Source organism: Chiloscyllium plagiosum, chromosome 24 (genome assembly GCF_004010195.1).
Source record: "Chiloscyllium plagiosum isolate BGI_BamShark_2017 chromosome 24, ASM401019v2, whole genome shotgun sequence".
Classification (NCBI taxonomy): domain Eukaryota; kingdom Metazoa; phylum Chordata; class Chondrichthyes; order Orectolobiformes; family Hemiscylliidae; genus Chiloscyllium; species Chiloscyllium plagiosum.
Genome location: NC_057733.1, coordinates 21,757,211 through 21,784,601, shown reverse-complemented (window position 1 = coordinate 21,784,601; position 27,391 = coordinate 21,757,211). Strand labels below are relative to the sequence as shown.

The window sequence follows — 27,391 nt, the reverse complement described above, 5'->3', positions numbered from 1 at the left end:
CGCTGGCAACCAGAAATTAACATAACATTGAGGTCCTGGCCTAGATATTGAAATTCTGTCGTGTATTACACAAATTACTTCAAGAAAAAACATTTGACTAGAACAACTCTGCTTGGAAACATTTTGATTCTGAATTTTCAGCCTCTGTTTTACTCGCATCATCCCATTGTCTCTCTCTCTCTCTCTCTATCTTTTGATATCAAATCCTCTATTTTTACTGAAAAAGTACTGTGGGCTATGACTTTAAATTAAACATACTAAATAAAATGTGCTATACCACTTCTTGACACCATTCATTCATGTAGAAAGGAAGTTAACTATGCTGGAAATACTCAGAGCAGGCAGTATAGACAAGCAGAATTAATCATATGTCTTTATCATATGTCTTCTAACTCATTGAGGATATAAAATGTTATTACGTACATTATTGTAACTATCAGCTTTGCATCTGTATGTACCACAGTTATGACTGGCACCTTCTGTTGTCAACCTTAGTGAAGAACATTCAACCCTTCCGCCCTGAAAATACAGTCGGCTATTCTGATTATTTCAAGTTACCGCAAGCTTACACCGGGGTTCTTCTTCTCAAAGAGCTCTTGCTCAATTAATGAAATTTCAACAGGAGATTGGGATCGCTGTGGGGTGCGCACTCCATCTATCACCTCGTTCAGGAGCTGGTCAATTATGGTCATCTTTTCTTTATTCTCAAGTTCTTCCTGAAGTGGAGAAAGAGAGAAGAAAAGAATAGGCAACAATTCTGAAGGATGCGAAAACCCACCACTCTGAGTTCTCTAACATGCTTGATTATAAGATTCAGGAATTGCTGAAACACAATCAGAACTTACAGTGAAAGTTACAGTGCATTTATATTTCAAAAAAGGAACACATCAATATTTTCAAAAATGAGAATCCTCAAAGTGGCTCAGACAAGGTTGTGCAACAACAGCAAATAATTCTGAGCTCTGAGACAATTTTATGTCAAGATTTAACCTGTCATACTTGTGATATAAAGAACAAAGAATATCAGGACCTCACAAATAGACTTCATCAAAACAATAAATGGCATTTGCGTATTTTATCGAAGACAATTTATAGTTCATTGGCTGATTCTGGCATTCAATTGCTATCAATCCTATATTGTCTACAATTTGATAATTTTCCTTAAAACCAAGTTATAATAATACATTGGTCAATGTCTATTCACAGGGATGCACCACACAACGCCACTCCACTTCAACCCATTTGACATTCAAGGCACCTCCTATCCACAATCACAGCTTTCTGTTTCTTAAGTATTGTTTATTGTGAGGAGCTTTCTGATGCCTTCTGCATGTTGAAGCAGATCATATGTACTCTTGTGGTAGGTAAGCACTAGATTAGCTTCAACAGACATTTCTCAAATGCGTACACAGAGTTACAGAATTATTACAACAGAGGAGGGGATCATTAGGATCACAGAGTCCATGTCAGTTCTCTACATAGCCATAATAGTATCACTTTCCTACTCTATTCCCGTAGTCCAAATGTTCCTTCAAAGGTGCACACAATTTATTTTTGAAAACATTAATCATCTCCACTTCCATCAACTTCAAAGGCATCATTTACCATTCTCTGCACAAAAAAAGCTTCTCTGTCACATTCAATTTGTATCTCTTCCCCAAAATCTTAAATCAGACCCTAACTCCTTGTTCCATCAGCTACTGGTAACAAACTTTTTCAATCTAACTCATCAATTTCATTTGGAGTCTATAAGGCTAACTAACTCATCTTACAAGATTGGAAGGTGCAGGCTAAAGAGCTTTGATGAGTTGACACAGTGCATCTCGTGGATGGTACACCACTGAAGTGTGGAATTTCTAGGGTGGAGGCAGGCCGTTCAGCCCATTGGGTTCACAACAGCCCACTGAGGGGCATCCCACTCAGACTCACCTCCCCTTCCCTATCGCCTTGCATTTCCCTTGGCTTATCCATCAACCTGTATATCCCTGTGACACTGTGGGGCAGTTTGGCACAGCTGGTGCATTTGACCTGCGGGTTTTACGCTGTGGGGACGGGGGCCCACTCGGGCACAGAGGGAGTGTGCAGGCTCCGTGCGGGCGATCACCCAGGGGAGTCTTGGGCCTGGATCTCTGGTGCTGTGAGGCCAGCTATGCTAGCCACTGAGCCACCGTGCCACCACGATGTGCCTGGTCCAGTTCAGTTCCTGATCAATGGTGAGAATGTTAATTGTGGCTTGATAATGGGTAAAGGGGCAATAGTTATATTCCCTCTTGTTGGAGATGGTCACTGCCTTGAGTTTGTGGCATAAATGTTACTGGCCCCTTATGAACTGAATGTTATCTTGCTGCACATGGACGCTGTTTGTTCCAGTATCTGAGGAATCGCGAATGGTGCTGAGCATTATGCAATTATCAGTGAACATCCCCACTTCTAACGTTATAGTGAATGGAAGGTTATTGATGAAACAGCAGGGAGTGGCTGGACCTGTCCTGAAGAACTCCTGACCTCCAACAACCCTAACCATCTCCCTTTTGAATTAGGCATGACTCTAGCCAGTTTCGAGTTTAGCCTGTGCTTCTCATTGATTCCGGTTTTGCTCAGGCTGCCTGATGCCACGCTCTTATCGAACGCAGCCTTGACATCACTCTGCTCACTCTCACCTCACCTCTGCTTTTTTGTTGATGTTTGTATCAAGGCTGTAATGACAGCAGGAACTGAATGGCCCTGGCGGAACCCAAATTGAGTGCCAGTTTGCTGGCAGCTCCATTTCAAGTGGCATTGGGTGGTACCGTTGACAACACCTGCCATTATCTTGTTGACCGTTGAGAGTAGACTGAGAGGGTGGTGAATGGCTTGGTTGGATTTGTCCTCCTTTTCATACACAGCACCAGACTGGACACATTGTTGGGACAGATGCCACTATTGTAGCTTTAATATAATGGCTTAACTCAGGCGTGGTTAATTCAAGGGCATATGATTGATGGAATGTTGTCAGGGCAGTTGCAGTACATCCTACCCTCAGTTTGTTTGAATATCAAATGGAGTGAATCAGTTTGGTTGATGGTACTTCTTCTGATGCTGGGAAGCTCAGGGGGAGGCCAAGATGGATCATTCACTTGGCCTTGTGGGCAGAAGGATAGATGTAAATGCTTCAGCCTTATCTTTCGCACTGATGTGCTGGGCTTCTCTATCGTTGGGATATTTATGGAGCCTCCACCTCCTGCAAATTATTTAATTGCCCAGCACCATTCACGACTGGATGTTCAGGAAATTACAGAGCTTAGGGTCCAATCAGTTAGTTGCCGACCTGTGGAACCAATCTGAAGCCCATCTAATCTACACTATTGCATTCTTGTCCATATGCCTATCCAATACCCTTAAAGTTGGCAGGTCTACTACTGTTGCAGGCAGTGCGTTTCACGTCCCTACTACTCTCCGAGTAAAGAAACTATCTCTGACATCTGTCCTATATCTATCACCCCTCAATTTAAAGTTATGTCCCCTCGTGCTAGCCATCGCCATCCCAGGAAAAGGGCTCTCACTGTCCATCCTATCTAACCCTCTGATTATCTTATATGTCTCAATTAAGCCGCCTCACAACCTTCTTCTCAACAAACAGTCTCAAGTCCCTCAGCCTTTCCTCATAAGACCTTCCCTCCATACCAGGCAATATCCTAGTAATTCTCCTCTGAACCCTTTCCAAAGCTTCCACATCCTTCCTATAATGCGATGACCAGAACTGTACACAATACTGCAAATATGGCCTCACCAGAGTTTTGTACAGCTGCACCATGATCTCATGGTTCTGAAATTCAATCCCTCGACCAATAACAACTAACACACCGTACGGCTTCTTAATAACCTTATCAACCTGTGTAGTAACTTTCAACAATCTATGTACCTGGACACCGAGATCTCAGTGCTCACCTACATTACCAAGAATCTTACCATTAGCCCAGTACTCGACATTTCTGTTACTCCTTCCAAAGTGAATCACCTCACACTTTTCCGCATTAAACTCCATTTGCCACCTCTCAGCCCAGTTCTGCAGCTTATCTATGTCTCTCTGTAACCTACAACACTCTTTGTCACTATCCACAACTCTGCTGACCTTAGTGTCATCTGCAAATTTACTAAACTATCCTTCTATGCCCTAACCCAGGTCATTTATATAAATAACAAACAATAGTGGACCCAAAACAGATCCTTGCAGTACCCCACTAGTAGCTCCAGGATGAATATTTCCCATCAACACCACCCTTTGTCTTCTTTCAGCTAGCCAATTTCTGATCCAAACTGCTAAGTCACCCTCAATCGCATGTGGCTCCTGTGCTCGACAACTTCTTCCCTGCCTGACTGGTACATGCAGTAGCTGGTCCTTGAACAAGCTCCACATTTCAATTGTGCCCATCCCCTGCAGTTTCCTTCCCCATCCTATGCATCCTAAATCTTGCCTAATCGCATTGTGATTGCCTTTCCCCCAGCTATAACTCTTTCCCTGCAGTATATACCTACCCTTTTCCATCACTAAAATAAACATAACTGAATTATGGTCACTATCACCAAAGTGCTCACCAATCTTCAAATCTAACACCTGGCTGGGTTCATTACCCAGTACCAAATCTAACGTGACCGCACTCCTGTTGGCCTGTCTACGTACTGTGTCAGGAAACCCTCCTTCACACGTTGGACAAAAACTGACCCATCTAAAGTACTTGAACTATAGTAGAGTCATAGCATAGAGATGTACAGCATGGAAACAGACCCTTCGGTCCAACCCGTCCACGCCGACCAGATATCCCACCCCAATCTAGTCCCACCTGCCTGCACCCGGCCCATATCCCTCCAAACCCTTCCTATTCATATACCCATCCAAATGCCTCTTAAATGTTGCAATTGTACCAGCCTCCACCACATCCTCTGGCAGCTCATTCCAAACACGTACCACCCTCTGCGTGAAAAAGTTGCCCCTTAGGTCTCTTTTATATCTTTCCCCTCTCACCCTAAACCTATGCCCTCTAGTTCTGGACTCTCTGACCCCAGAGAAAAGACTTTGTCTATTTATCCTATCTATGTTCCTTCTAATTTTGTAAACCTCTGTAAGGTCACCCCTCAGCCTCTGACGCTCCAGCGAAAACAGCCCCAGCCTGTTCAGCCTCTCCCTGCAAACGCCTTCTTCACTATCCTATCTACCTGCGACTCTACTTTCAAGAGGCTATGAACCTGCACTCCAAGGTCTCTTTGTTTAGCAACACTCCCTAGGACCTTACCATTAAGTGTATAAGTCTTGCTAAGATTTGCTTTCCGAAAATGAGTCCTGCTAAGATTTGCTTTCCCAAAATGAATAAGTTCCACATTTCAATTGTGCCCATCCTCTGCAGTTTCCTTCCCAATCCTATACATCCTAAATCTTGCCTAATCGCATTGTAATTGCCTTTCCCCCAGCTATAACTCTTTCCCTGCGGTATATACCTATCCTTTTCCTTCACTAAAATAAACATAACCGAATTATGGTCACTATCACCAAAGTGCTCACCTATCTTCAAATCTAACACCTGGCTGGGTTCATTATCCAGTGCCAAATCTAACGTGACCTCACTCCTGTTGGCCTGTCTACGTACTGTGTCAGGAAAATCCCAGTTAATATTTGGAAAGCTAAAGTTCCCCATTACAACTACTCTGTCACTCTTGCTCCTATCATGGATCATCTTTGCTATCCAAATCTCTATATCTCTGGAACTATTTGGAGGCTTTGCTCACTGAGCTTGAAGGTTCATTTCCAGACGTTTCGACACCCTGCTAGGTAACATCTTCAATGGGCCTCAGGCAAAGCACTGCTGAAAATTCATGCTTTCTATTTATATGTTTGGGTTTCTTTGTGTTGGTGATGTCATTTCCTCTTCTTCTCAAATCTTCTCAAAACTCGCTACTATTTGGAGGCCTATAGAAAACTCCCAACAGGGTAACCTCTCCTTTCCTGTTTCCAATCTCAGCCCATATTACCTCAGTAGAGGCGTCCTCAAACGTCCTTTTTGCAACCGTAGTACTGTCCTTGACTAAAGTGCCACAACAACCCCTCTTTTACCATTTTCTCTGTTCTTACTGAAACATCTAAATCCCAGAACCTGCAATAACCATTCCTGTCCCTGCTCTACCCGTGTCTCCGAAATGGCCACAACATTGAAATCCCAGGTACCAACCCATGCTGTAAGTTCATCCACGTTAATCCGGATGCTCCAGGCGTTGAAGTAAACACACTTCAAACCAACTTCTTGCCTGCCGATGCCTTCTTGTGATCTTGAAATCTTAGGTCTGACTTCACTACTCTCATCTTTCCATATACTCGAACTACAATTTTGGTTCCCATCCCCCTGCTGAATTAGTTTAAACCAACCCAAGGAGCATTAGCAAATTTCCCAGGATGTTGGTACCCCTCTGGTTCAGGTGAAGACCATCCTGTTTGGAAAGGTCCCACCTACCCCAGAAAGAGCCCCAAATATCCAGGAATCCAAAACCTTCCCTCCTGCACCAAGGCTGTAGCCACGTGTTCAACTCCTCTCTCTCCCTATTCCTCACTTTGCTAGCACATGGCATGGGTAACAAACCAGAGATAACAACTGTTTGTTCTAGCTCTAAGCTTCTACCTCACACTTCTCTATATTTCTGTTACTTGTCTGCCTGTTTTCTTGCCTTATGTCCTGTTACATTGATTGGACATTCTTGGTATCAGCAAAACCTCCAAGTCTGGCATCACAGGCAAATTTTAAAATTTATTCTGAATTCCAATATCCAAGTCATTCATATATCAAATAAACAATGGCCCTTAAATAAAACTAAAGTACTATGGTTGCTGGAGATCATAAATAAAAACAGAAAGTGCTGTCTACCATCCTTCAGTCTGAAATACACCCATTTACCAAATGCGATTTCCCATCCCTGTACGATTTTGTTTACCCAAGCTTGCACTGACCTCTCCTCTTTCCATCAGCCTCAGTTTTGCAAATCAGTCTTCAATGGGCAACTTTAGTGAAAAGATTTCTTAAAATCCATATGGATAATTCATACAGATTCCCTTTATCAACTTTCCCTGTTGATTATATACAGACACAAAATTTATAAACCTGCGCTGGTTCTCTGTAATTAATTGAAACCTAAGTATGTATCTATAGATTGTTTTCTCCTACTGTTGTTTTTAAAACATTACCCAGCACTGATGTCAAACTGACAGACTTGCACCTTCTTGCACGGTCTTTCATAACTTCTGTTATTTTGCTTGGTACAGTCGAGAAAGAGAGAGAGAAAGCAAGTGCAGTGGCCAGTTGCTGGAGGTTAGCTGCATGCCTGCTTTGTTTAATGTCAGGAATACTGAGGTTTATGGTGCAATGTCAAAGTTTGGCAATATTACATCAATCTCTATAATCAAACTCACCTTGAGTTCGCTTCAGCACTTAATCAGAAATCATCCCTATAATCATTCAACACTTGCACAGTCCCACATCCAATCCTTGACTTTTCCAGGTACATATAACACTATAACGCAGGATCTCCTGATTAGGTGTGATAAGCAATGTTCAAAAGAGCTCAATTAGAGGGAGTTGCTCTGAGAGTCCTCAATATTAATTTTTCACAGAGGAAGTCGAACAAAACCAAGTTTATCAAATACTGGAAAGTAATTCTCCTGCTAATCACCATCTATTGCTCTATCCCAACTGGCAACTAGGACTGAAACCACTTGGCAAAGTGGGAAACGTCAATATCCATTAGCATGCTCAGGTATTACAATGGGCATATCTGAAAATTGAGGTATGAATCTGGTGAAATTTCAGCACAGGACCCTAAGCATTTCAACTGTAGAAGTAGGATGAATTAGACAAAAATAAGTGATCTTGCAGTTAATGGTTTAGATAAAAGTTCTAAAGTTCAGCCATTTACAATGTGAAAAACTGTCACCATCAACGACAGTTTGCCTTTGATTCAAGTAGGGTGTATACTCAGGGTTGGGAGTTTCTGCCATGGACCTTCATGGGACTGAAGGAACAAATCCTTAATGAACAGATCTTTGAGCAAATGGAGCAGGATATCCCATGAAATAATGGATTCAGGAGCGCAGGATTTACTTCCTTTTCTTTCTTTCTCTACCACATTATGAGAGTGATGGGACACAAAGTATCATAGACTTAATGGACAATTTGTCACCATTCTGAATGACTATGAGCAGGTCCTAGTGGTCAGATTGTTCAATGTCACAGTGCTTCAGAAGAAGAGCTTCAGAATGTCTTTTCACACACCCCTTTGCCATTCCCTAGAACTTCAGCTATTTGAGAGTTGAAAGAACAGGAACCGGCTTGGGAGATATGTGTTGAGCACATCAAACTGATTTTGCCGAAGATTTGCCTGAGTGTTGTGGATGTAGTTTCATGAAGGACACGAGAGGTGTAATCTTCTCAGCCCTGAACATTGTGAGAATTGCAAGATGGTTAGGAAAAAAAGGGTGAGATGGGAAGTGATGAAATTCTCAACGTTGAAAGCAGATCAGTCCAGAGAGTTATTGTGAGTCAGTTGGGAAATTGCTCAGAGATCAGTCAAGCATCTGATAGCGCATCAGTCAAAGTTTTCCAACTAAAGTCAACCAAGTGGTTAGTCCATGGTCAGTCCTGGGGTCATCTGAATGAAATTCAAAGAGGGGATTATCAGGGCCACAGCTGTAGGTGTCAAGTTGGGGAAGTCAGTTGTGGGGATTTGAGGGGAAACTTAGCATATAGGGAGGGGAAATGATACTACATTGGAGATCATAAATTACTGCAGGAAGAGCAATCAACAATGCTTACAACTCCCTTTGCTTCAGCACAGCACATCATGATGGTTGGCAAATCTAAACTATAGGCTACCTATGGCAATGGGGAAAGAGTAGCATGGCTATGGGCAAGGTTGTAAAATGGGATGAGGCTAAGGATGGGTAACCTGTGTAGTTCAGTTCTTGCTTGATCAGGTGAACAGCTGAGCTTTAAAACAGTGGTGGTGCAGGGAATCCTGAGAGGTCTTGGCAGTGGTAAGTACTTCTGTGCAGCGAGAGGGAAGATAGGGTAAAAGGTATGTGTGTAGTTAATGAAGTGAGAATAGTAAAGAATCTTTCACAGAATAGCCTGAGAAATGACTCTTCATAAAATTCACCAAAATTCACACTTAACCGATTTCTGGGTAAAATTCAGTTCTAGCATTTGGTCGACAATTCTTCTTTTGGATCTGGAAGATGTGGTAGATGTGCTGTTTACAGAATTTCTCCACAGAATTTTTACCTATTACTGATACACACAGTCAGGTCTCACTGCAGGAAAGCAGTGTAAAGATGATGCAGTCATTTCTTATATAGTACGACAGTCGCATTCCTGTGCGACCCTGCGCTATACAAGAATTGTGCAATACAAATAAAACTAAAAGTGTTGGCGATAGCCAAACATGTTTTAAAAATTCATGCTTGAGAAACAGTGTCCCCTATTCATCAATCGTGTTAGTGAATTCGCATTGATGAAATGTGCGTTATAGCAGAATGACCTGTATTCAAGCTGTAACCGCTGGCAATGGATTCTGCATTTACGCTGAATAGTCCTGATAGAATTTTATAAGTTTCTATGACATTTCATCTAAGCTCCAGTGAATTCAGGCCTAGCCAATTTAGTCTCTCTTCAAATATCAGCTCTGCCATTCCAGGGATCAGTCTGAAAAACATTTGCTGCATTCCCTCGATAGACAAATATCATTTCTCAGATAAGGACACCAAAACTACACATAACACACCAGAACTGTCTCACTAAGGCCCAGTAAGTTTCAGCAAGACATCCCTGCTTGGATCCACTCACTATGAAGACTAAAGCACTATTTGTCTCCTCCACCTGCATACTTACTTTCAGAAACTGATGTACAAGAACAACCAAGTCCCCCCTCCTTTCCCAAAGGATTGCTATTCAGGTAATAATCTACATTTCTGTTTTTGCTAGGAAAATGGATAACCTCAAATTTAAGCAGATTATACTTCATCTCCCACGCATTTTCCCACACCCTGAACTTATCTGAATCACACTGAAACATCTCTGCATCCTTCTCAGATTTCACCCTCCCACCAAGTTGTGTGTCATCTGCAAACTTGGGAGATATTATATTTACTTCCCTCATCTAAATGTTTAATATATATTGCGAATCACTGGGATCCAAACAGTGATCCCTGTTGTACCCCACTTGTCATTATCTGTAATTCTGAAAATGACACATGTATAGCTTCTCTTTGTATTCTGTCTACCATTAAGTTCTCTTTCCATGTCTGTACACTACCCAATCCCATGCACTTTCCTAGATTACATGCTAATCTTTAATGTGGCACTTTTCCAAAAGCCTTTTAAAAGTCCAAATAAATCACATCCACTGGTTCCCCCTCATCAACTCTATTAGTTATATTCTCAAAAAATTCCAGTAGATTTTATAAGCATGATTTTCTTTTCGTAAATCCATGCTGACTCTGTCTAATCCTGTCATTGTTTTCCAATGCTCTATTATTGAACCTTTTATAATGGATTCTAGTAATTTCCCCATTTACAATGTCAGGGTAACTGGTCTATAATTTCCTGTTGTTTCTTTACCTTTTTTTAAGTAGTAGGGTTATATTAACTACCTTCCAATCCATAGCAAATCTTCAGAGACAACAGAATCTTGCAAGATGACCAGCAATGAAATATTATTTCTAAGTATTCTATGATGATAGATTACTGACCTCTGGGGATTCGTTAGCCTTTAATCTCTTCAATTTGCCCAACACCATTTCCTTACTAATTCTGATTTCTTTCAGTTTCTCACTAGTTCTTGTGTTCCCTACAATTTTTGGTACATTCTTTGTGTTCTGCTTTGTGAAGACAGAACTAAAATGTGTATTTAATCTATCTGCCATCTCCTTGTTTCCCATTACAACTTTCCTTATTTCTGATTGTAAGGAACGTAGATTTGTCTCATGTTATCTTTTACTCGTCACATACCTATAGAAGTTTTTACAATTTCTATGCCCCCTGAAAGCTTACTCTTGTACCTCTATTCTTCCCTTCTAAATCAATCCCTTTGTCCACCCAAATACTGCCTCATAAGCCTACTCAGCAAAGCAAGAGAAAGTGTTGTTCAAGTGTTAACAAATAGCATTTATTTACCAAATAGCTGCTCACTAATGCTCAGTCTGAGTTCTGTCAGGACCACTTGGCTCTAGTCTTCATTATAGCCTTGGTTTAAACATGCATAAAAGAGGCAAGATGAGATTGGCTCTCATTGACCATGTTTGGCAGCATAATACCATAAGAAATTTGATGTCAATCAAATCAGGTTGAAATCTTCCACTGATATTTAACACAAAGAAAGATGTTGGAGGCCAATCACCGCAGCTCCAGGACATTGATGCAGATGTTTCTAAGGATAGTGAACTAGGCACAGCCAATTTCATAGTCCTCATAATTGCACATGTTCAGGTATTTTTCTAACTTCTCAGGTAATGAACTAGTAGTTCTTGTCTACATGCAGCAAGAACTGAATATACAGATTTGTGCTGATAAATGGCATGTAACGTTTGTGTAATATGCGTGCTAGGCAATGATCATTGCTCTAACAACCTCTCTTGACATTCAACGGTGCTACTATCACTAAATACACCAACCTCAACATTCTGGGATTATCATTGACCAGAAACTTAACTCGGCCAGCTATTTAAATATTGTGGCCACAACAGCAGGTTAGTGATTGGATATTCTGTGATAAATGTCACATCTCTTGACTTCCTAAAGCTTGTTCACCACTGACAATACATAAAGCAGAAATGTGATGAAATACTCTTCACTCACCTGGATGAGTACAGCTTCAGTAACACTCAAAAAGCCCCAACACAATTCAAGTCAAAACAGCCCACTTGATTAATACTTATTTATCACCTTAAATATTCACTCTTTCCACTACTATCAATGTTCTTTTCTGACACACAGTGATAGCAGTGTGTATTATCTACAAGATTCACTGCAGCAAATCAAAAATGATTCTTTAACAGCACTTTCCAAACCTCAACTTCTACCAGTTGGAAGGCAAGGCGACAAGAGAACATCAACACTGCAAATTCCCCACCAAGCTACATACCATCCTGACTTAGAACCATATTGCTCTTCCTTCACTGTCAAAGTGCCAGATACCTCTCCCTAATAGCACAGTGGGTGTATCTATACCACATGACCTGCAATAATGACTCAACACGACTTTCTCAAAGGTAATTATAGATGGGTTAAAAAAAATTCCTACTAATGAAACTCCTCACATGAATGATTAAAAAAGATAGATTAGATATGAGCTTCATCACTGAGCTCTTTTAAGCACTCTCCTGCAGAGTGGAGGAGTGATGCGCTGCTAATCCCAGGAGGAAGGCTAGTGATAAAGGAAGTTGAAAATGTAAACTCATCTCAGAAAATTTGCATACCTCACACATTTCTTTTACACCCTCTCTCAACCAGAACCCGAAATGCTGACTCTCTTCCTGCTGACCTAAGCTGGCCTTGCAGGTGATGCTGTCACTGGCAGTGCATTCATGAGGTCATTGATCATGAGCACCAACGAGTCAAAGCAGAGGTGAGAGCAACCTGTTGCTATCGCTGCTGAAACTACAGTGATTATATGACTAAGAAGTATGAGAGGCAGGAAATGTAAAGCTTTATAGAGAGTAAGAGAGTGGGCCAGTGTGGGGAAATGGGAGAGAGTGAGCCCAACGTGGAGGAGAGCAAGCTCAGCGTGGTAGACAGCGAGCCCAGTGTGACAGCATCTGTGGCAGTATTGAGCAGGGGGAAACTGAACCAAGCGGGAAGGAAATTGAGCCAGGATGGGAGAGAGACAGCCCAGTGTAGCAGCAAAAGAGGTCGTCCAGCATCTATGGTGGTGGCGAGAGCAGGCAGCCTGAGATCTCCCAGCATCTGTGGTCACATCAAGCACGGGGACATTGACCCCAGCACAAAGGAGATAGAACTCTTGTGAGGAGTGCAAGCATGGCTAAGCCAAGCATGGCTAAGCACTTAAGAAAGACTTTAATGTTGAACTTTTAACTATACAGAGGAATCTTGATTATCCGAATGAGATGGGCGGGCACTATTTCGGATAATTAATTTTTCAGTTAATTGTTTTCCTCTGGGGCTCTGTGGTGTAAAATTCCAAGCAGTGGAATGTGGTGAAACGGTTAAAAATTATGTCCCAATACATGTGTGAATCTAACCGGAATGGAGGTGTTGCTTAGTCCCGTGTGAATCTTCTTATCTGTATGTAACCAGAATGGAATGTGTTTTTTAGCCTTGCTCTGCTGTTCACATGAATGTTTATATCTGGAAAAGAGTATATCACTGGAAAAGTCTCCAGTTCGGTGAGTCTGCTCCGGGGTTACGTTTAACCGCCGAGCGTGGGTTGTTGGCAACCGCTCAACACCAACTCCCGCCCGCCCGCCCCCGTGCCCCCCTCCCCCACCCTCCACCGGCAGCTGGACTGGACACCAACAGTAAGACTACTGCTGCATTTGTGGTGTAAGTCTCCAAATAGCAAGCGTAAATACACACACACACCCACACACACACAGCAACAGTTTGACAGGTTCCACTTATAGGACAATGTTGGAGAGAGTATCTGGGGACAGGAGGTTTAGGGTTCACCCCTATGTAGAACTCCAGAGTAAGTGTGGGGGAGAGAGGGAGGACTAGAGGTCAGTCATTTAGAGACAGTGCTTGGATTATCCAGGACTGTTCTCAGCAGCATTTCAGGGAGCCAAGTTCATTGTTAATCATTGTACCTGTAAACAAAAGACGCGATCAGGGTTGAAACAGCTTTTTGATGTAATGTTTCTATCGGGACCTTAAGATCTTCTTCGAATAATCTGAAATTTAGATAATTGATATTCGGATAATCAAGGTTCCTCTGTATTTCATTATTTTTCTACTTTGTACCTAAGATTTCGTATCTAGGAATGTTTGTATCTAAGATGGAACCAGGAATGGCAACATCATGCATTTTCACTGTACTCCTACATCCCTGTACTTGAGTACGTGTGATAAGAAAATTTAAAACTAAATCTTATAGTTCAAAAGCTACAGAAAGGGATGTTTTTGATATTTGTTAATCTGCAAAAATTAAATGCCTTACTTTGCATTATTTCTGCATGTTTCCCAGCTTTGAATGCTGCAAGTTGGTTCTGATTTTTATTTGGTGCGAAATGTGAAGATGTAAACTGACTGAGACCAATTGGTGATGTTCGAACCAGCTGATGGATGCTTCAGGATTACATTTTTGAGGTGAGTAGAGGTAAAGGTGGAAGGTGATGATCATGGGATGCTATAGTGACCTAGGTCTAAGTGAGTTTTTAAAATTTCATTCACAGGATGTGCCTGTCGCTAGTCAGGCCAGCACTCATTGTCCATCCCTAATTACCTGGAGGGCAGTTGAGAGTCAACTACATTCCTGTGGCTTTGGAATCACATGTAGGTAAGAATGGCAGATTTCCTTCCCCGAGGGACATTAGTGAACCAGATGGGGTTTTTCTGACAATAGGCAATGATTTCATGATCATCAGTACGTTCTTATTGCCAGATAATTTTTAATGAATTCAAATTCTACTATCTGCCGTGATGAAATTCAAACCTGGATCCTCAGATCATTAGCTGAGTTTCTGGATTAATAGTCTAGCAATAATACCATGAGGCCATTGCCTTGAATGCCTAAATTTCAGCACAGATGGACTGAAGAGGTTCAAAAAGGTGATTCAACACCACTTTCTCAACAGTAATTACAACTGGCAACAAATGCTGACAACAACCTTTACTTCTTTTAAATGCATAAATAATTCTTCAGAAATTTATCAGCATCCCATCACCAATCATCCCTTATTTAAAAATATATAACTCTTGACAATAGCATTACCTCTCACTGAGTCAGGTACTCAGGGGCTCAATTTAGATTTAGATTTAGAGATGTACAGCAGGGAAACAGACTCCTCGGTCCAACTCGTTCATGCAGACCCAGATATCCCAACTTAATATAGTTCCATTTGCCAGCACTTGGCCCATATCCCTCCAAACCTTTCCTATTCATATACCCATCCAGATGCCTTTTAAATGTTGCAATTGTACCAGACTCCACCACTTCCTCTGGCAGCTCATTCCATACACGTACTACCCTCTGCATGAAAAGGTTGCCTCTTAGGTCCCTTTTATATCTTTCCCCTCTCACCCTAGATCTATGCCGTCTAGTTCTGGATTCCCAACCCAAGGGAAATGACCTTGTCTATTTACTCTATCCATGCCCCTCATAATTTTATTAACCCTAATAGGTCCCCCCTCAGCTTCCAATGCTCCAGGGAAAACTGCCCCAGCCTCTCCCTATAGCTCAAACCCTCCAACCCTGGCAACATCCTTGTAAATCTTTTCTGATCCCTTCACGTTTCACAACATCCCCTCAACAGGAAGGAGATCAGAACTGCACGCAATATTCCAAAAGCGGCCTGACCAACGTCAAGATTTGAGAGGTGGCCCCTCACAAAGCCATGCTGACTGCCTTTAATCACTCTATGCTTTTCCAAATAATCATAAATCCTATCCCTCAGAATTTTTTCCAAAACCTTGCTGACCACAGACGGAAGACTGACTGCTCCATAATTGCCAGGGATTTCTCTATTCCCCATCTTGAAAAGACAAACAACATTCGCTTCCCTCCAATCCTCCGGGGTATCACTCCCGTGAAGATTCTCTGACGTTTGTCCTTTCATGTCAACCACGTCTCCCTGACTGAACTAGATTAACAACCCCAATCAAGAAACTCATACTCTATGATGTCCAGCTTGCTGACCTTGTTACAATCACTACAGGCCCTTTAGCTGGATCAACTGCTCTCGCTGGTTTAGAATTTATCCCAAATCATAATATAATAGTTAATCTAGATTAAAGGAAGAGCATGGATTATTTCTGTTATCTCGTGCATTACTTAGTATTGTCCTAGGCAATAGGATCCAGTACAGTTATTCTGTACTTCCATCATTTTTTTAAAGGTACACATAATGTTTGTTCAGAAATACCTTATGAAGTTAATTACATTGCATAACAATTCAAAAGATCAGAGACACAAGAAACGGCATTGGAGATCAATCAAGAAAGACAGGCAGAACAAGGATGTAAAACACAGACTGCTGGTCATACTGTTCGTTACATTGTTTTCTATTAGATTTCGCAAGTCCCTGGTTTCACACTAAACCTGTGACTGCAGGTCAAACATATTCTTTCAGCTGTGAGGTCATAACAAACACTACGTAAATGCAAGTTATTTCTTCATTAATAATAACTATGGTACTGTCAGTCAGGCACCAAAAACAAGTAAATTCCCAGTTACTGACCTGTAGCTGTTGTCTTGCAGTTTCATTCTTGTCTTCAAACAGAGCCACTCCCCAAAGTGCCACCTGCAGGCACGCCCCTCCTAACACCACTGGGTGAGTGCAAAACTCCCAGAATTCAGTGAATATCCCAGCATTTGGTGACTTAAAGGTGAATGGGAAACTAATAGACTCTCTAGGAAGAATGACACCTGGGAACAGAGAGTAACAATAACTATGCAAGAGTTTAGCAGTCTGGACCTACAAGTAGAAACATCTTTGAAAATCTGAATCACATTTAAAAGGTGATGGATGGGTGGAGACAAACAGGACCCAGCATTGAGTTAAATTAAATAAAACTGTTGATCAAAAAGCATTTTATTACAATCTCTTTTCCCTTCAACTTTGAACCAAAGCTGATTCTGATCAGTTATGTTCTTGATCATTTTGCTAACATGAATCATTTTCTCAGCATTTTTTTCAAGTGTGTTTTTGTCATCACTCACCACTTGAGTGCCCACTCAGGTTTGTGAATTTCTGTCTTGACTGAACAGGCCAATTTTTGACTCTCAGATCTTTGTACATATGGGAAATGATAACTCAGAAGGTAGCAGAATCCAGAGTACAGGACTTGCTTTCTTTCCTTCAGTTTAATTGCTCTGCCTTGTCATTAATTTTTTAAAAAATATGCAAATATGTAATATTTGGATGAATTCAAGTTTGCAAAATAATGGATGCACATGTCCATACGCTAATTGCATGAGTTTACATTATTCCTTAATGTGACAATAAAGGCTATTCTATTCTGTTCAATTAAGGATTTATTGCTGTATTCATCACAATTATCAAATTAATTAACAATTACTAGTCCTTCAAAAATCAGAATTAGTGAGGTTGAAAATAAACCTCAAATATCTTCAATTTTTAAAAAATATAGCTAAATACACAAAATCAAATGAATAAAAAAATTGAGTGCTGGAGCAAGAACAGCCAGTGAAAAAAATTACAACATAACACACAGGAACATGAGCCATTCAGCTCCTTGAGTCTGCTTGGCTGGTCAATAAGATCATGTCTCATCTAATTGCAGTCTTTATGGTACTCACTGCCTGTCTCACATAACTCTCAACTTCAGTGCTCACTAAACAACTACACAACTCAGCATTAAATATATTCAATGACCAAACTCCACTGTCTGTTGGGGGAGAAAATTTCAACTATTGATGCTTCCCTGAAAGAAGAACTTCTTCCTCATTTCTGTGTTAAATGAATGGATCAAGAATGTGGGGAAGTATATTATTTTGGAAACCTGACTCCTAATTCTAGAGTCCTCCATGAGGTGGAGCATTATTTTCAACACCTACCTTGTCAAGCTCCCTCAGAATCTGACAATAAGATCAACTCTCATCCTTCTAAATCCAATGGATAAGTCCAACTTTCTCAAACTTCTCTTATAAAGCCATTTTTTAATTCCAGGAATTACCTTTGTGAACTTTCTCTGAACTGTTTCCAATGCAAATATATCTCCTCCAGAGAAGCAAGGTGACTGAAACTGAACAGCACTCTAGATGTGGTCTCATTAAAGCCCTGTTCAGCTGTGGCAAGCTTTTGCCACTTTTGTGCTCGATTCCCAATGCAATAACAGCTAATCTGCTGTTTTTAATCCTAATTACTTGCTGTATCGGCATGCTGACATGTTGTGGTTCATAAACAAGGAAACTACGTTTACCACAGCATTCTGCAGTCTCTTTCCATTGAAATAATACTCTACTTCTCTATTATTCCTACCCAAGTAGGACTTCATCTTTTCTCACATTATATCCATCAGCCCAATTTTTGCTCAGTCATCGTCTTAACATTCTAGGATGCGGGTGGCAAGGCCCAGGGGACCCATCAGCCTTTCACGCTATTAATATTCCCATTGCTCTTTCTTCAGTTTAAAGTGATTGCTTTCAGTTCCTCCCTTCCCTTTGCCTAACTATTTTCAATATAGAATATAGGGAAATAGATGGTGACATCTTGAAAAATGTCCATATTACAGAAGAGGAGGTGCTGTATGTCTTAAAATGCATAAAGATGGATAAACTCCAGAACCTGATCAGGTGTCACCCATAACTCTGTGGAAAGCTAGAGAAGTGATCGCTGAGCCATTTGAATCTTCAATAGTCACAGGTGACGTACCGAAAGACTGAAGGTTGGTTAACATGATGCCATTATTTAAAGGTGGTAAGGAAAAGCCAGGGAACTATAGACTGGTGAACCTGACATAAGTGGTCTGCAAGTTGTTGGAGAGAATCCTGAGGGACAAGATTGATGAGGGATAGTCAGCATGGCTTTGTGCGTGAGAAATCATGTCTCACGAACTTGATTTTTTTGACTGGTGGACATGATCTATACGGATTTCAGTAAAGCATTCGACAAAGTTCCTCATGGGAGACTGGTTAGCAAAGTTAGATCTCATGGAATACAGGGAGAACTAGCCGTGTGGACACAGTACTGGCTTGAAGGTAGAAGACAGAAGGTGGTGGTGGAGCATTGCCTTTCAGACTGGAGGCCTGTGATCAGTGGTGTGCCACAAGGATTGATGCTGGGTCCACTGCTTTTCATCATTTCTATAAATGATTTGCACATGAACATAGGAGGTATAGTTAGTAAGTTTGCGGATGACACCAAAATTGGAGGTGTAGTGGACAGCAAAGAAGGTTACTCCAGATTACAACGGGATTTTAATCAGATGGGCCAATGGGATGAAGGGTGGCAGATGGAGTTTAATTTAGATACATGTGAGGTGCTACATTTTGGAAAGGCAAATCAGAGCAGGACTTATACATTTAATGGTACGATCCTGGCGAGAGTTGCTGAACAAAGAGACCTTGGTGTGCAGGTTCATAGTTCCTTGAAAATGGAGTTGCAGGTAGATAGGATAGTGAAGAAGGCATTTCGTATGCTTTCCTTGATTGGTCAGAGCACTGAGTATAGGAGTTGGGGGGATGGGGTCATGTTGCAGCTATACGTGACATTGATTATGCCACTTTTGGAATATTGTGTGCAATTCTGGTCTCCCTGCTACAGGAAATATGTTGTGAAACTTGAAAAGGTTCAGTAAAGATTTACAAGAATGTTGCTGGGGTTGGAGAGTTTGAGCTATAGGGAGAGGCTGAATAGGCTGGGGCCATTTTCTCTACAGCGTCGGAGGCTCAGAGGTGAACTTTAGAGGTTTTTAAAATCATGAAGGGCACTGATAGGGTAAATAGACAAGGTATTTTCCCTGGGGTGGGGGAGTCCAGAACTACAGAAAATAGGTTTGGAGTGAGAGGGGAAAAATTTAAAAGGGACCTAAGGGGCAACATTTTCATGCAGAATGAGCTGCCAGAGGAAGTGGTGGAGGCTGGTACAACTACAACATTTAAAAGATATCTGGATGAGTATATGAATAGAAAGGATTTGGAGGGATATGGACAAATTGCTGGCAAATGGGACTAGATTAGTTTAAGATATCTGGTTGGTATAGATGAGTTGGACTGAAGGGTCTGTCTCCGTGCTGTACATCTCTGTGACTTTAACTATCCTTCAAAAGCATTTTGTTAGGATATTTGTTCAATTCCTCGACCATTTCCTCTTTTCTCATTTGGCCCTGATCTCAGCCTCTAAGAGACAAACACTTGCTTTAGCAACTCTTTTCTTTTTAAAATGCTTGTTGAAGATTTTACACTTCTTGTTATTTTCTCTCCTATTCTCTTTTTAAAGTCATCATTCTGATGCCTAAAACTTCCCTAATTTTCTGCCTTTTATAATCTTCACACAAATGTACCCTTTATTTTTCAATTTGATACCATGTAATGCTTTAATTGGCAAAAGACTATGTACCCTACTGATGTCATTCTCTTCAATGGAACATATTTATGATGAGAATCATAAAATTTCTCAACTGCCATTTTAACCTATTTTCTCAGTCCATTTAGTTGACTCTGTGTTCACATCCTTTTATTATCCTTCTGTTAAGTTTAAGATACTAGGAATGGATGCACATTTTCACTCTCAAACTGAATGTGAAATTCAATTACATTATGATCACTTATGCCTAGAATATCTTTAATTATTCTTGTCTCATTACACATTATCAGATCCAAAATAGCCTGGTTCCTGGTAGGTTCCAAAATATATAGTTCTAGCAATTGCCCAAATATGTCTGAGCTCATCCTCCAGGCTATCACTGCCACTTTGATGTGTTCAAATGATGTGAATATTAAAATCACCCATAATTATTGCAGTACCTTTCTTGCCGGCCCTCTCCCCCACCCTGTTTTATTTGTTGATGGCATATGGGTGTTTTTTCCAAGTATAGTGTCATCACCAATCGTTCTTGACCCAAGTAGTTTACTGGACTATTTCAGAGTTAGGAGGAGAAAGTGAGGTCTGCAGATGCTGGAGATCAGAGCTGAAGATTGCAGGTTAGGAAGGCGGTGCTGAATTCGATGGATTTGACTGAGACAAGGTGGGGGGAGGGGAAATGAGGAAACTGGTGAAATCCGAGTTCATCCCTTGTGGTTGGAGGGTTCCTAGGCAGAAGATGAGGCGCTCTTCCTCCAACCGTCGTGTTGTTGTACTTCAGAGTTAGGTAATTAAGTAGATCTGGAATCACAAACTAGGTAAGGGTGTCCTAAAGAATATTAATGAACCAGGATTATGACTGTCAACTGTGGTTCCACAAGCTTAGAATTCCATACTTTTATTAACTGAATTTAAAATTCCACCAGCTGTCATGATGGGATTTGAGGCTATACTCTCTGGGCATGAGTCTTCGGATTCCTACTCCAGTGACATTATAACTACAACACCATGTCTTCCTATTTCTTGACGTATGCCCTGTTCTACTTTATCTTACTATGTTACTATAACTTACTTTATCTTAATATAAAGAGACCTGTAGACTACCCATACTAGTGATGTATACCTGAATTAGTGTTGAAATAGAATCGTTGCATCCAAGAATCATTTGGTTTTATTATACAGTGTTCTCGCTCGGGAAGACGTTTCCATTTGTACTGGATAACTGTAGTTCCATCATTTGTCACTGGTAGGCAGGAGATGACCCTGTCCCCTGCCATTGCTTCAAAAGTGAGCCGGACAACCATAGCAACCTCATCCTAGGAAATTGAGAAAATGACAGCACAGCAAGAAGCGATATCAGCATATAAAAGTTGTTTGGTACAAATTTAGTTTTCACAATTACCAATAACTAGAGCAAACTATCTCTTCCTTCCTGTAATCTCTTTATTTTTTTCACAACTTCCTCTTCCTGAAAGTGGGTAGCCATCAACAAATTCCAGGTTCTTTATGGTACCAATACCTTAACAAATTCGTATTGTATCACAGGGAAGCCCAGAATGTCTACAGGCTGGGCTGAAAATATGTTGCTGGAAAAGTGCAGGCAGCATCCAAGGAGCAGGAGAATCGACGTTTCGGGCATGAGCCCTTCTTCAGGAAAGGCTGGGTAGACAGGTTGGTCTACTAAGAACAGGTATTACAGCTGAATACAACACTGCCCTGTATTGTCCATGAGATACCAATCTGTAGCAAGAAACACAGATAATTTAACAATGACTTCCTACACATTTCAGGCTGAATCCTAAGTCATTGCTGACTTAGCTGATCTCACATAATACATTGATAAAGCTCTCCAAATGATCTCTAACCCTTGAGATGGAGGAAAAGCATTCTTATTCATGCTTAATAGCCATATCTATATTGCTGCTGCTGTGTCAAAATCCTGGAGCTCTCTCCATACAGAATTCTGGTATACTTATACCACATAGAATTCTGGTGCAAGAAGCAAAATAAGTGATGACTAAACTGCAACACAAGATTGGATCCTTGTCTATTAAAAGCGCATTGAGTGTAACTGCTGCACCTTATGAGAGCTGGAGTCATTCAGCCAGCGAGCCGGGTGCCCAGCGAACATAATGGATGGACCAATGATTGGTTTCTCAATTACATCAGGATAATCCTCCAACAGGTCACTGAGAAAACAAAGAAAACTGAGAATGTGACATAACACAATGATTAACACACCATATCATCATTGACTGTTTCCTTACCTCAATCAGTAACTGCCTACTCATCTCAATTGCCACTGCTCACCTCAAATCTCAATGGCTGGTCACTCATCTCAATGTCAGCCACCAGCTGGTCTCTCACCTCAATTTCCCACTAGCCACTCATCATAAGCCCCACTGGCCATTCACTCCAACTTCCCAGTGATCATTCACTTAAAGTTGCTCCCTGATTAACATCCTAATCTATTAACACAGGAAATTGGAGCTGAGGTAGACCATTCAGCCTCTGTACAGCCTGCTTTACTATTGTAGTGTTAGGCTTAAAATGAGATCTTCACACCAGACCAGTAATGGTTAAACATTAAGGACTAATTGAACATGACAAAAAGCAATTGAAGTAAAACGGACAGGTGCTTGAAAAACAAGTCTGGTGTTAAAAACAGCCTGTTTTGGCTGGGAAGTAACTGCATAACCTTGATCATCTGTTGAAACCATTTTCATACGTAGTTAACACAGAGCTACCTGGAAATGTTTCCTACACAACAGAAAATCAGGAAAAGTACTGAAAGTATTACAGAATGGTGATAGAGCACATAACCAGAATAGTAAGACTATAAGAAGCTGTATCCCACTCGTAAGACCTTGCCCATTGGACTGGGGTTCTTGAGACCGGGATTTTCTCCAATGGACTGGGGTTTGAGGTCTGGGGTGCCATGGAAACTGAGACAGAGCTCTGAATGCCAACAGTCAACCAAGAGTCCCTGATGGGCAGAAGGCAATTAGATTCGCTTGTTGAATACGTCAAAGTAGTTTAAGCTAATAGACTTACTCATCAACTTACATATATCTAAAGTAGATTAAGCTAATAAATTTTCTTTCTATCAAAATGCACATGCCCTTTTGTATTAATTTTGATCATACCTTAAAGAATCTGTTAGGCACTTTCAGCCTAACAGTACATCCATTCAATAAATTTATGGTTGTTCTGATTTAGACATAACTCCACTTTCCTGCCAGCCCCACATCTTTACCCCCATAATCCCTGAATTCCTTGTAGTTCAAAAAGCTGTCTATTTCATCCTTCAATATATTCAGTGACCAGCCTCCGTTGTTCTGTGGCATAGAAAGTTCCAAAGACTAACAGCTCTCTGAAAAAAGAAATTCCTCTTTACCTCCATCTTAAGTGGCAGGCTGAAACTGTGTCCCTCAATTCTAGACATCCAGAAGAGGCAAAATGTCCTTTCAGCATTTACCCTGTCGAGCCTTCTCAGAATATTAACTGTTTCAATAAGATCACCTCTTGCTCTTAAACCTTAACCGGTATAGACCTAAACTGTCCCTGTAAGACAACCCCTCCATTTGAGGATCTGTCGGGTGAACCTTCTCTGAACTGCTGCCAATGCAAATGTATCTTTTATTAAATGAAGAGACAAGAACTATACCCAAGAGTCAAATTTTAATTAACTTTTCAGCATATTTGAAAGTGGGAGGAGAGGCGCTTGTAAGATAAAGCTAATGGACAGCCTGGTGCCTTCCTGCCCATTCCCAAACTGTCCTGTCTTTTGGGGGTCAATAAGATAGCATGCCTTCCCACTCTTACACATATTGGGGCCCTTAAGTTGCCAATTAACAACCACTTAAGGGTCTCAATTCACTTCTGCTACAATGTTATGGTCTACAGAAAAAGTGACCAAGCTGGTAGTCTTGACTGTGCAGATTGCCAATGCCGAAGGAAACTACTGGCATTGAGAGTATCCTTGTGCCCATTGATGGTACCATGTCCACAAAAAGTTTGTACTCCCATCTAACCCTCTACCTCTGGTTTCTAATGCTCACCCCTCCTTTCTTTTCTCACTGCCATCTTCCAGCTAGGCCCTCCCAAAAAAACCAGACTTAACTCAAATGTGGGGTGGGGGCATCTGGAAGGCTCCACGAGGAAACATTTTTTAAAATACCTGCGGTGGTCACTACTTTCTCCCAGTGTTGCTGGGACTACAGAGTTGCCAGCCTGTCGGATTGATTGGCAGCTCTCTAGGACAAGGCTTCCTCCCTGGCCTGGGAGGAAATGTTGTCCTGAACAATTGTGACTGCCCCTAGTGTAATAATAGTCATTGAGTCATACAGCAAGGAAACAGAACCCTCAGGCCAACTTGTTCAGGTTTCCAAAACTAAACTAATCCCATTTGCCTGCATTTGGCTGACATCTCTCTAAATCTTTCCTACTTACATATCTGTCTATATGTCTTTAAAATTTTGTAATTGCACCTGCATTCCACATATGAATCACCCACTTTATGAATAAGTTACCCCTTAGGTTCCTTTTAAATCTTTCTCCTCTCACCTTAAAAATATGCCCCCTAGTTTTGACCTTACCCATCCTAGCGAAAATACCTTTGATATTCACCTTATCTATGCCCCTCATTATTTTATAAGCCTCTATAAAGTCACCCCTCAACCTCCTACGCTCCTGTGAGAAAGGTCCCAGCCTATCCTTATAACTCAAACCCTCCAATCCCAGCAACATTCTGCACCATCTCCAGTTTAATAATATCTTTCTTATACCAGGATGACCAAAACTGTCCACAATATTCCAAAAGTGGCCTTACCAATGTTTGGTACAACTTCAACATGGTGTCCCAACTCTTATACTCAATGGTCTGAGCAATAAGGACAAGCGTGCTGAATGTCTTCTTAACCATCCTGTCTACCTGTGATGCAACTTTCAAAGAACATATGCACCTGAACCTCAAGTCTCTCTGTTTGTCTATACAGTACTATCCAGGGCCCGACCATTAACTGCATAAGTCCTGCCTGTGTTCATTTTAACTAAATGTAATATATTGTACTGATCCAAATTAAATTCCATCTTTTCGCGAGACAACTGGATTTCTGATCACCAACATCCCAAATTATCTTCATTTTGTGGCTGGTGGGATGGCAGGTAAGCTCTTCTTATAAACTCTACTTCCAGTTTCAGCCTCACCAATGTGCTGTACAGTTGTGGCAAGACCATCTTATGTGTCAAATCCTGGGAATGAAGGCCCATCTTTAATTTGTCATTCTAATTACTTGCTTTTTGTGATTTACATACAGGAACACATAGATCCCTCTGTACTGCAGCATTTTGCAGTCTGCACTACAATAATATTCTTTTTTTTTCATCTAAATGATTAACAAACAAATATTTGAATTCCAAGCAGTGATCCCAGCAGCACTCTGCTAGATAAAGTTGAAAATGAACCTGAAAATGAACCATCCATTCTGACTCAATGACTTGATTTCCCACTGATCAATCTGACTACCATCAAGGAAGAAACTTCAGAAAGAAAATTAACTGAAAATAAGACACGCAAATGAAGAAGCTACCGAACTGAAATCCAGTTATCAGTCACATAAATATAAGGAGGGAGGGAGAGAGTGTGAGAGAGAGAGAGAGAAAAAATAAAGAGCAAGCTGGTGTAGAAGAGAAGGAGTAGCGGGAAAAATTTGCAGAGTGGCTTACATTGAATGTATTGCAACTAACAGACACAAACAGCCAAAAGAGAAAACTGCTGAAGTTGAGGTACTTAGAATGTGCCAGAAATAATGAATGATGGTGATGCAAGTGACATAGAAGTGAGTTGAAAAAATATCTTTTATTTTGCTTATGAGCAATGTCTCAGATTACTGAATACCAAATTGTAAAAGAAACTAGCTGTTTATTTATTCAAATGATATAATCAGATCACAAATCGTTTCATTGAACACAACAATTCAGTATACAGTGTGAAACTTCCAGGATGTACAGTGATGCTTACATGTTCTCTTTATCTTGTGTTGTAGGGTGATTCTCCTCCAGAGGGAAAGATTCTACTGACATTGAGCTGAAGGGGCGCCCAGTTGCAATCACTTCCAACTGATCAATGTCCTGTGTGTAGAAAACACCCAGTTATCTCAAGACACAGTTTCGTCGCAGTTAGTTGCAGACAGCTGTCGGATTTTGCTGATGTTTACTACAATATTTACAACTTGCTGTTGGCATCAGGCTATTGATATAAGTAAGACCTCCTGTCCTCCTGATCCTGATGTTTCTAGGTTCTGAGTCTTACTATTAGAGTCGATGCAATTCAGGTTTAATAGTGGTTGGCTGGGGGCTGGACTGTGACTCTTGCAAGAAAACTGAAATGCTCAGATACTGCACTTCATCATTTTTCAAAAGTTAAAAACATTGAAAGACTCTATATTCATCAGTAATGAACAGATCAGGAAAATGGCAAATATTGAATTACACTCTGGCCACAGCTCATGAATATAGACGGTTTGAGTTAAGGGTTGCATTAAAGTCAGGCCACAGCTGGATGTATGGGCAGTTCCAGGAGATTGGGTAATTATAGAGACTAGGATAGCTCCAGAGGAGAGACACTGGCACCACTGATGGTGTTACAGCTGTTATAACTCACTGCAATGGACAGCAAGGCCTCTTATTCCTGGAATCATCACATAAGTTAAAAAAAATCAAAGTCCCCAATTTTCCTGTCTGATAGACCCAGGCAAACAGAAAACATGACCAGGGCTCGGTACATAACAAGAACTACAAATTTCTTACAAATAAACAGATTCTGACCACAGGGAAACAACTATGAATTGTCAACATATATTATAATGCTTACACCCTTCTAAAACTTTTTTTTATAGATATTTTTATTAGAAATTTAATTTTTACAAGTTTACAAAAATAAACAAAACTCTCAAATACAAACATTGATATACAATTAAATCAAATATACAATAGCCAAAATTTAACAAAAGAAAAAAATACCAAAAAAGAAAAAAAAACAAAACTCAACTGTCTACTAATCTAACCTAAAAACTAACCAGAGTGTATATTTAAGTCTCTTACATGCTCAGAATGTGTTAACATCAAATGTAATAAAACCCGTATTCATGCGGGATTCCT

The 27,391-nt window shown here is 40.8% G+C and overlaps 1 protein-coding gene across 1 annotated transcript in view; it reads right to left on the bottom strand.

Moving 5' to 3' along the window:
* Positions 1-27,391, bottom strand: part of LOC122562349 (mycbp associated protein) — a 103,008-nt gene that overhangs the window by 27,068 nt on the left and 48,549 nt on the right. Inside the window, exons 9-13 of the mRNA XM_043715225.1 lie at positions 26,253-26,362; positions 22,311-22,419; positions 21,354-21,546; positions 16,424-16,611; positions 570-716 (exon numbers count right to left, since the gene is read on the bottom strand). Of these exons, the coding sequence (XP_043571160.1) occupies positions 570-716; positions 16,424-16,611; positions 21,354-21,546; positions 22,311-22,419; positions 26,253-26,362 (747 nt within the window). The remainder of the gene's footprint in view (positions 1-569; positions 717-16,423; positions 16,612-21,353; positions 21,547-22,310; positions 22,420-26,252; positions 26,363-27,391) is intronic.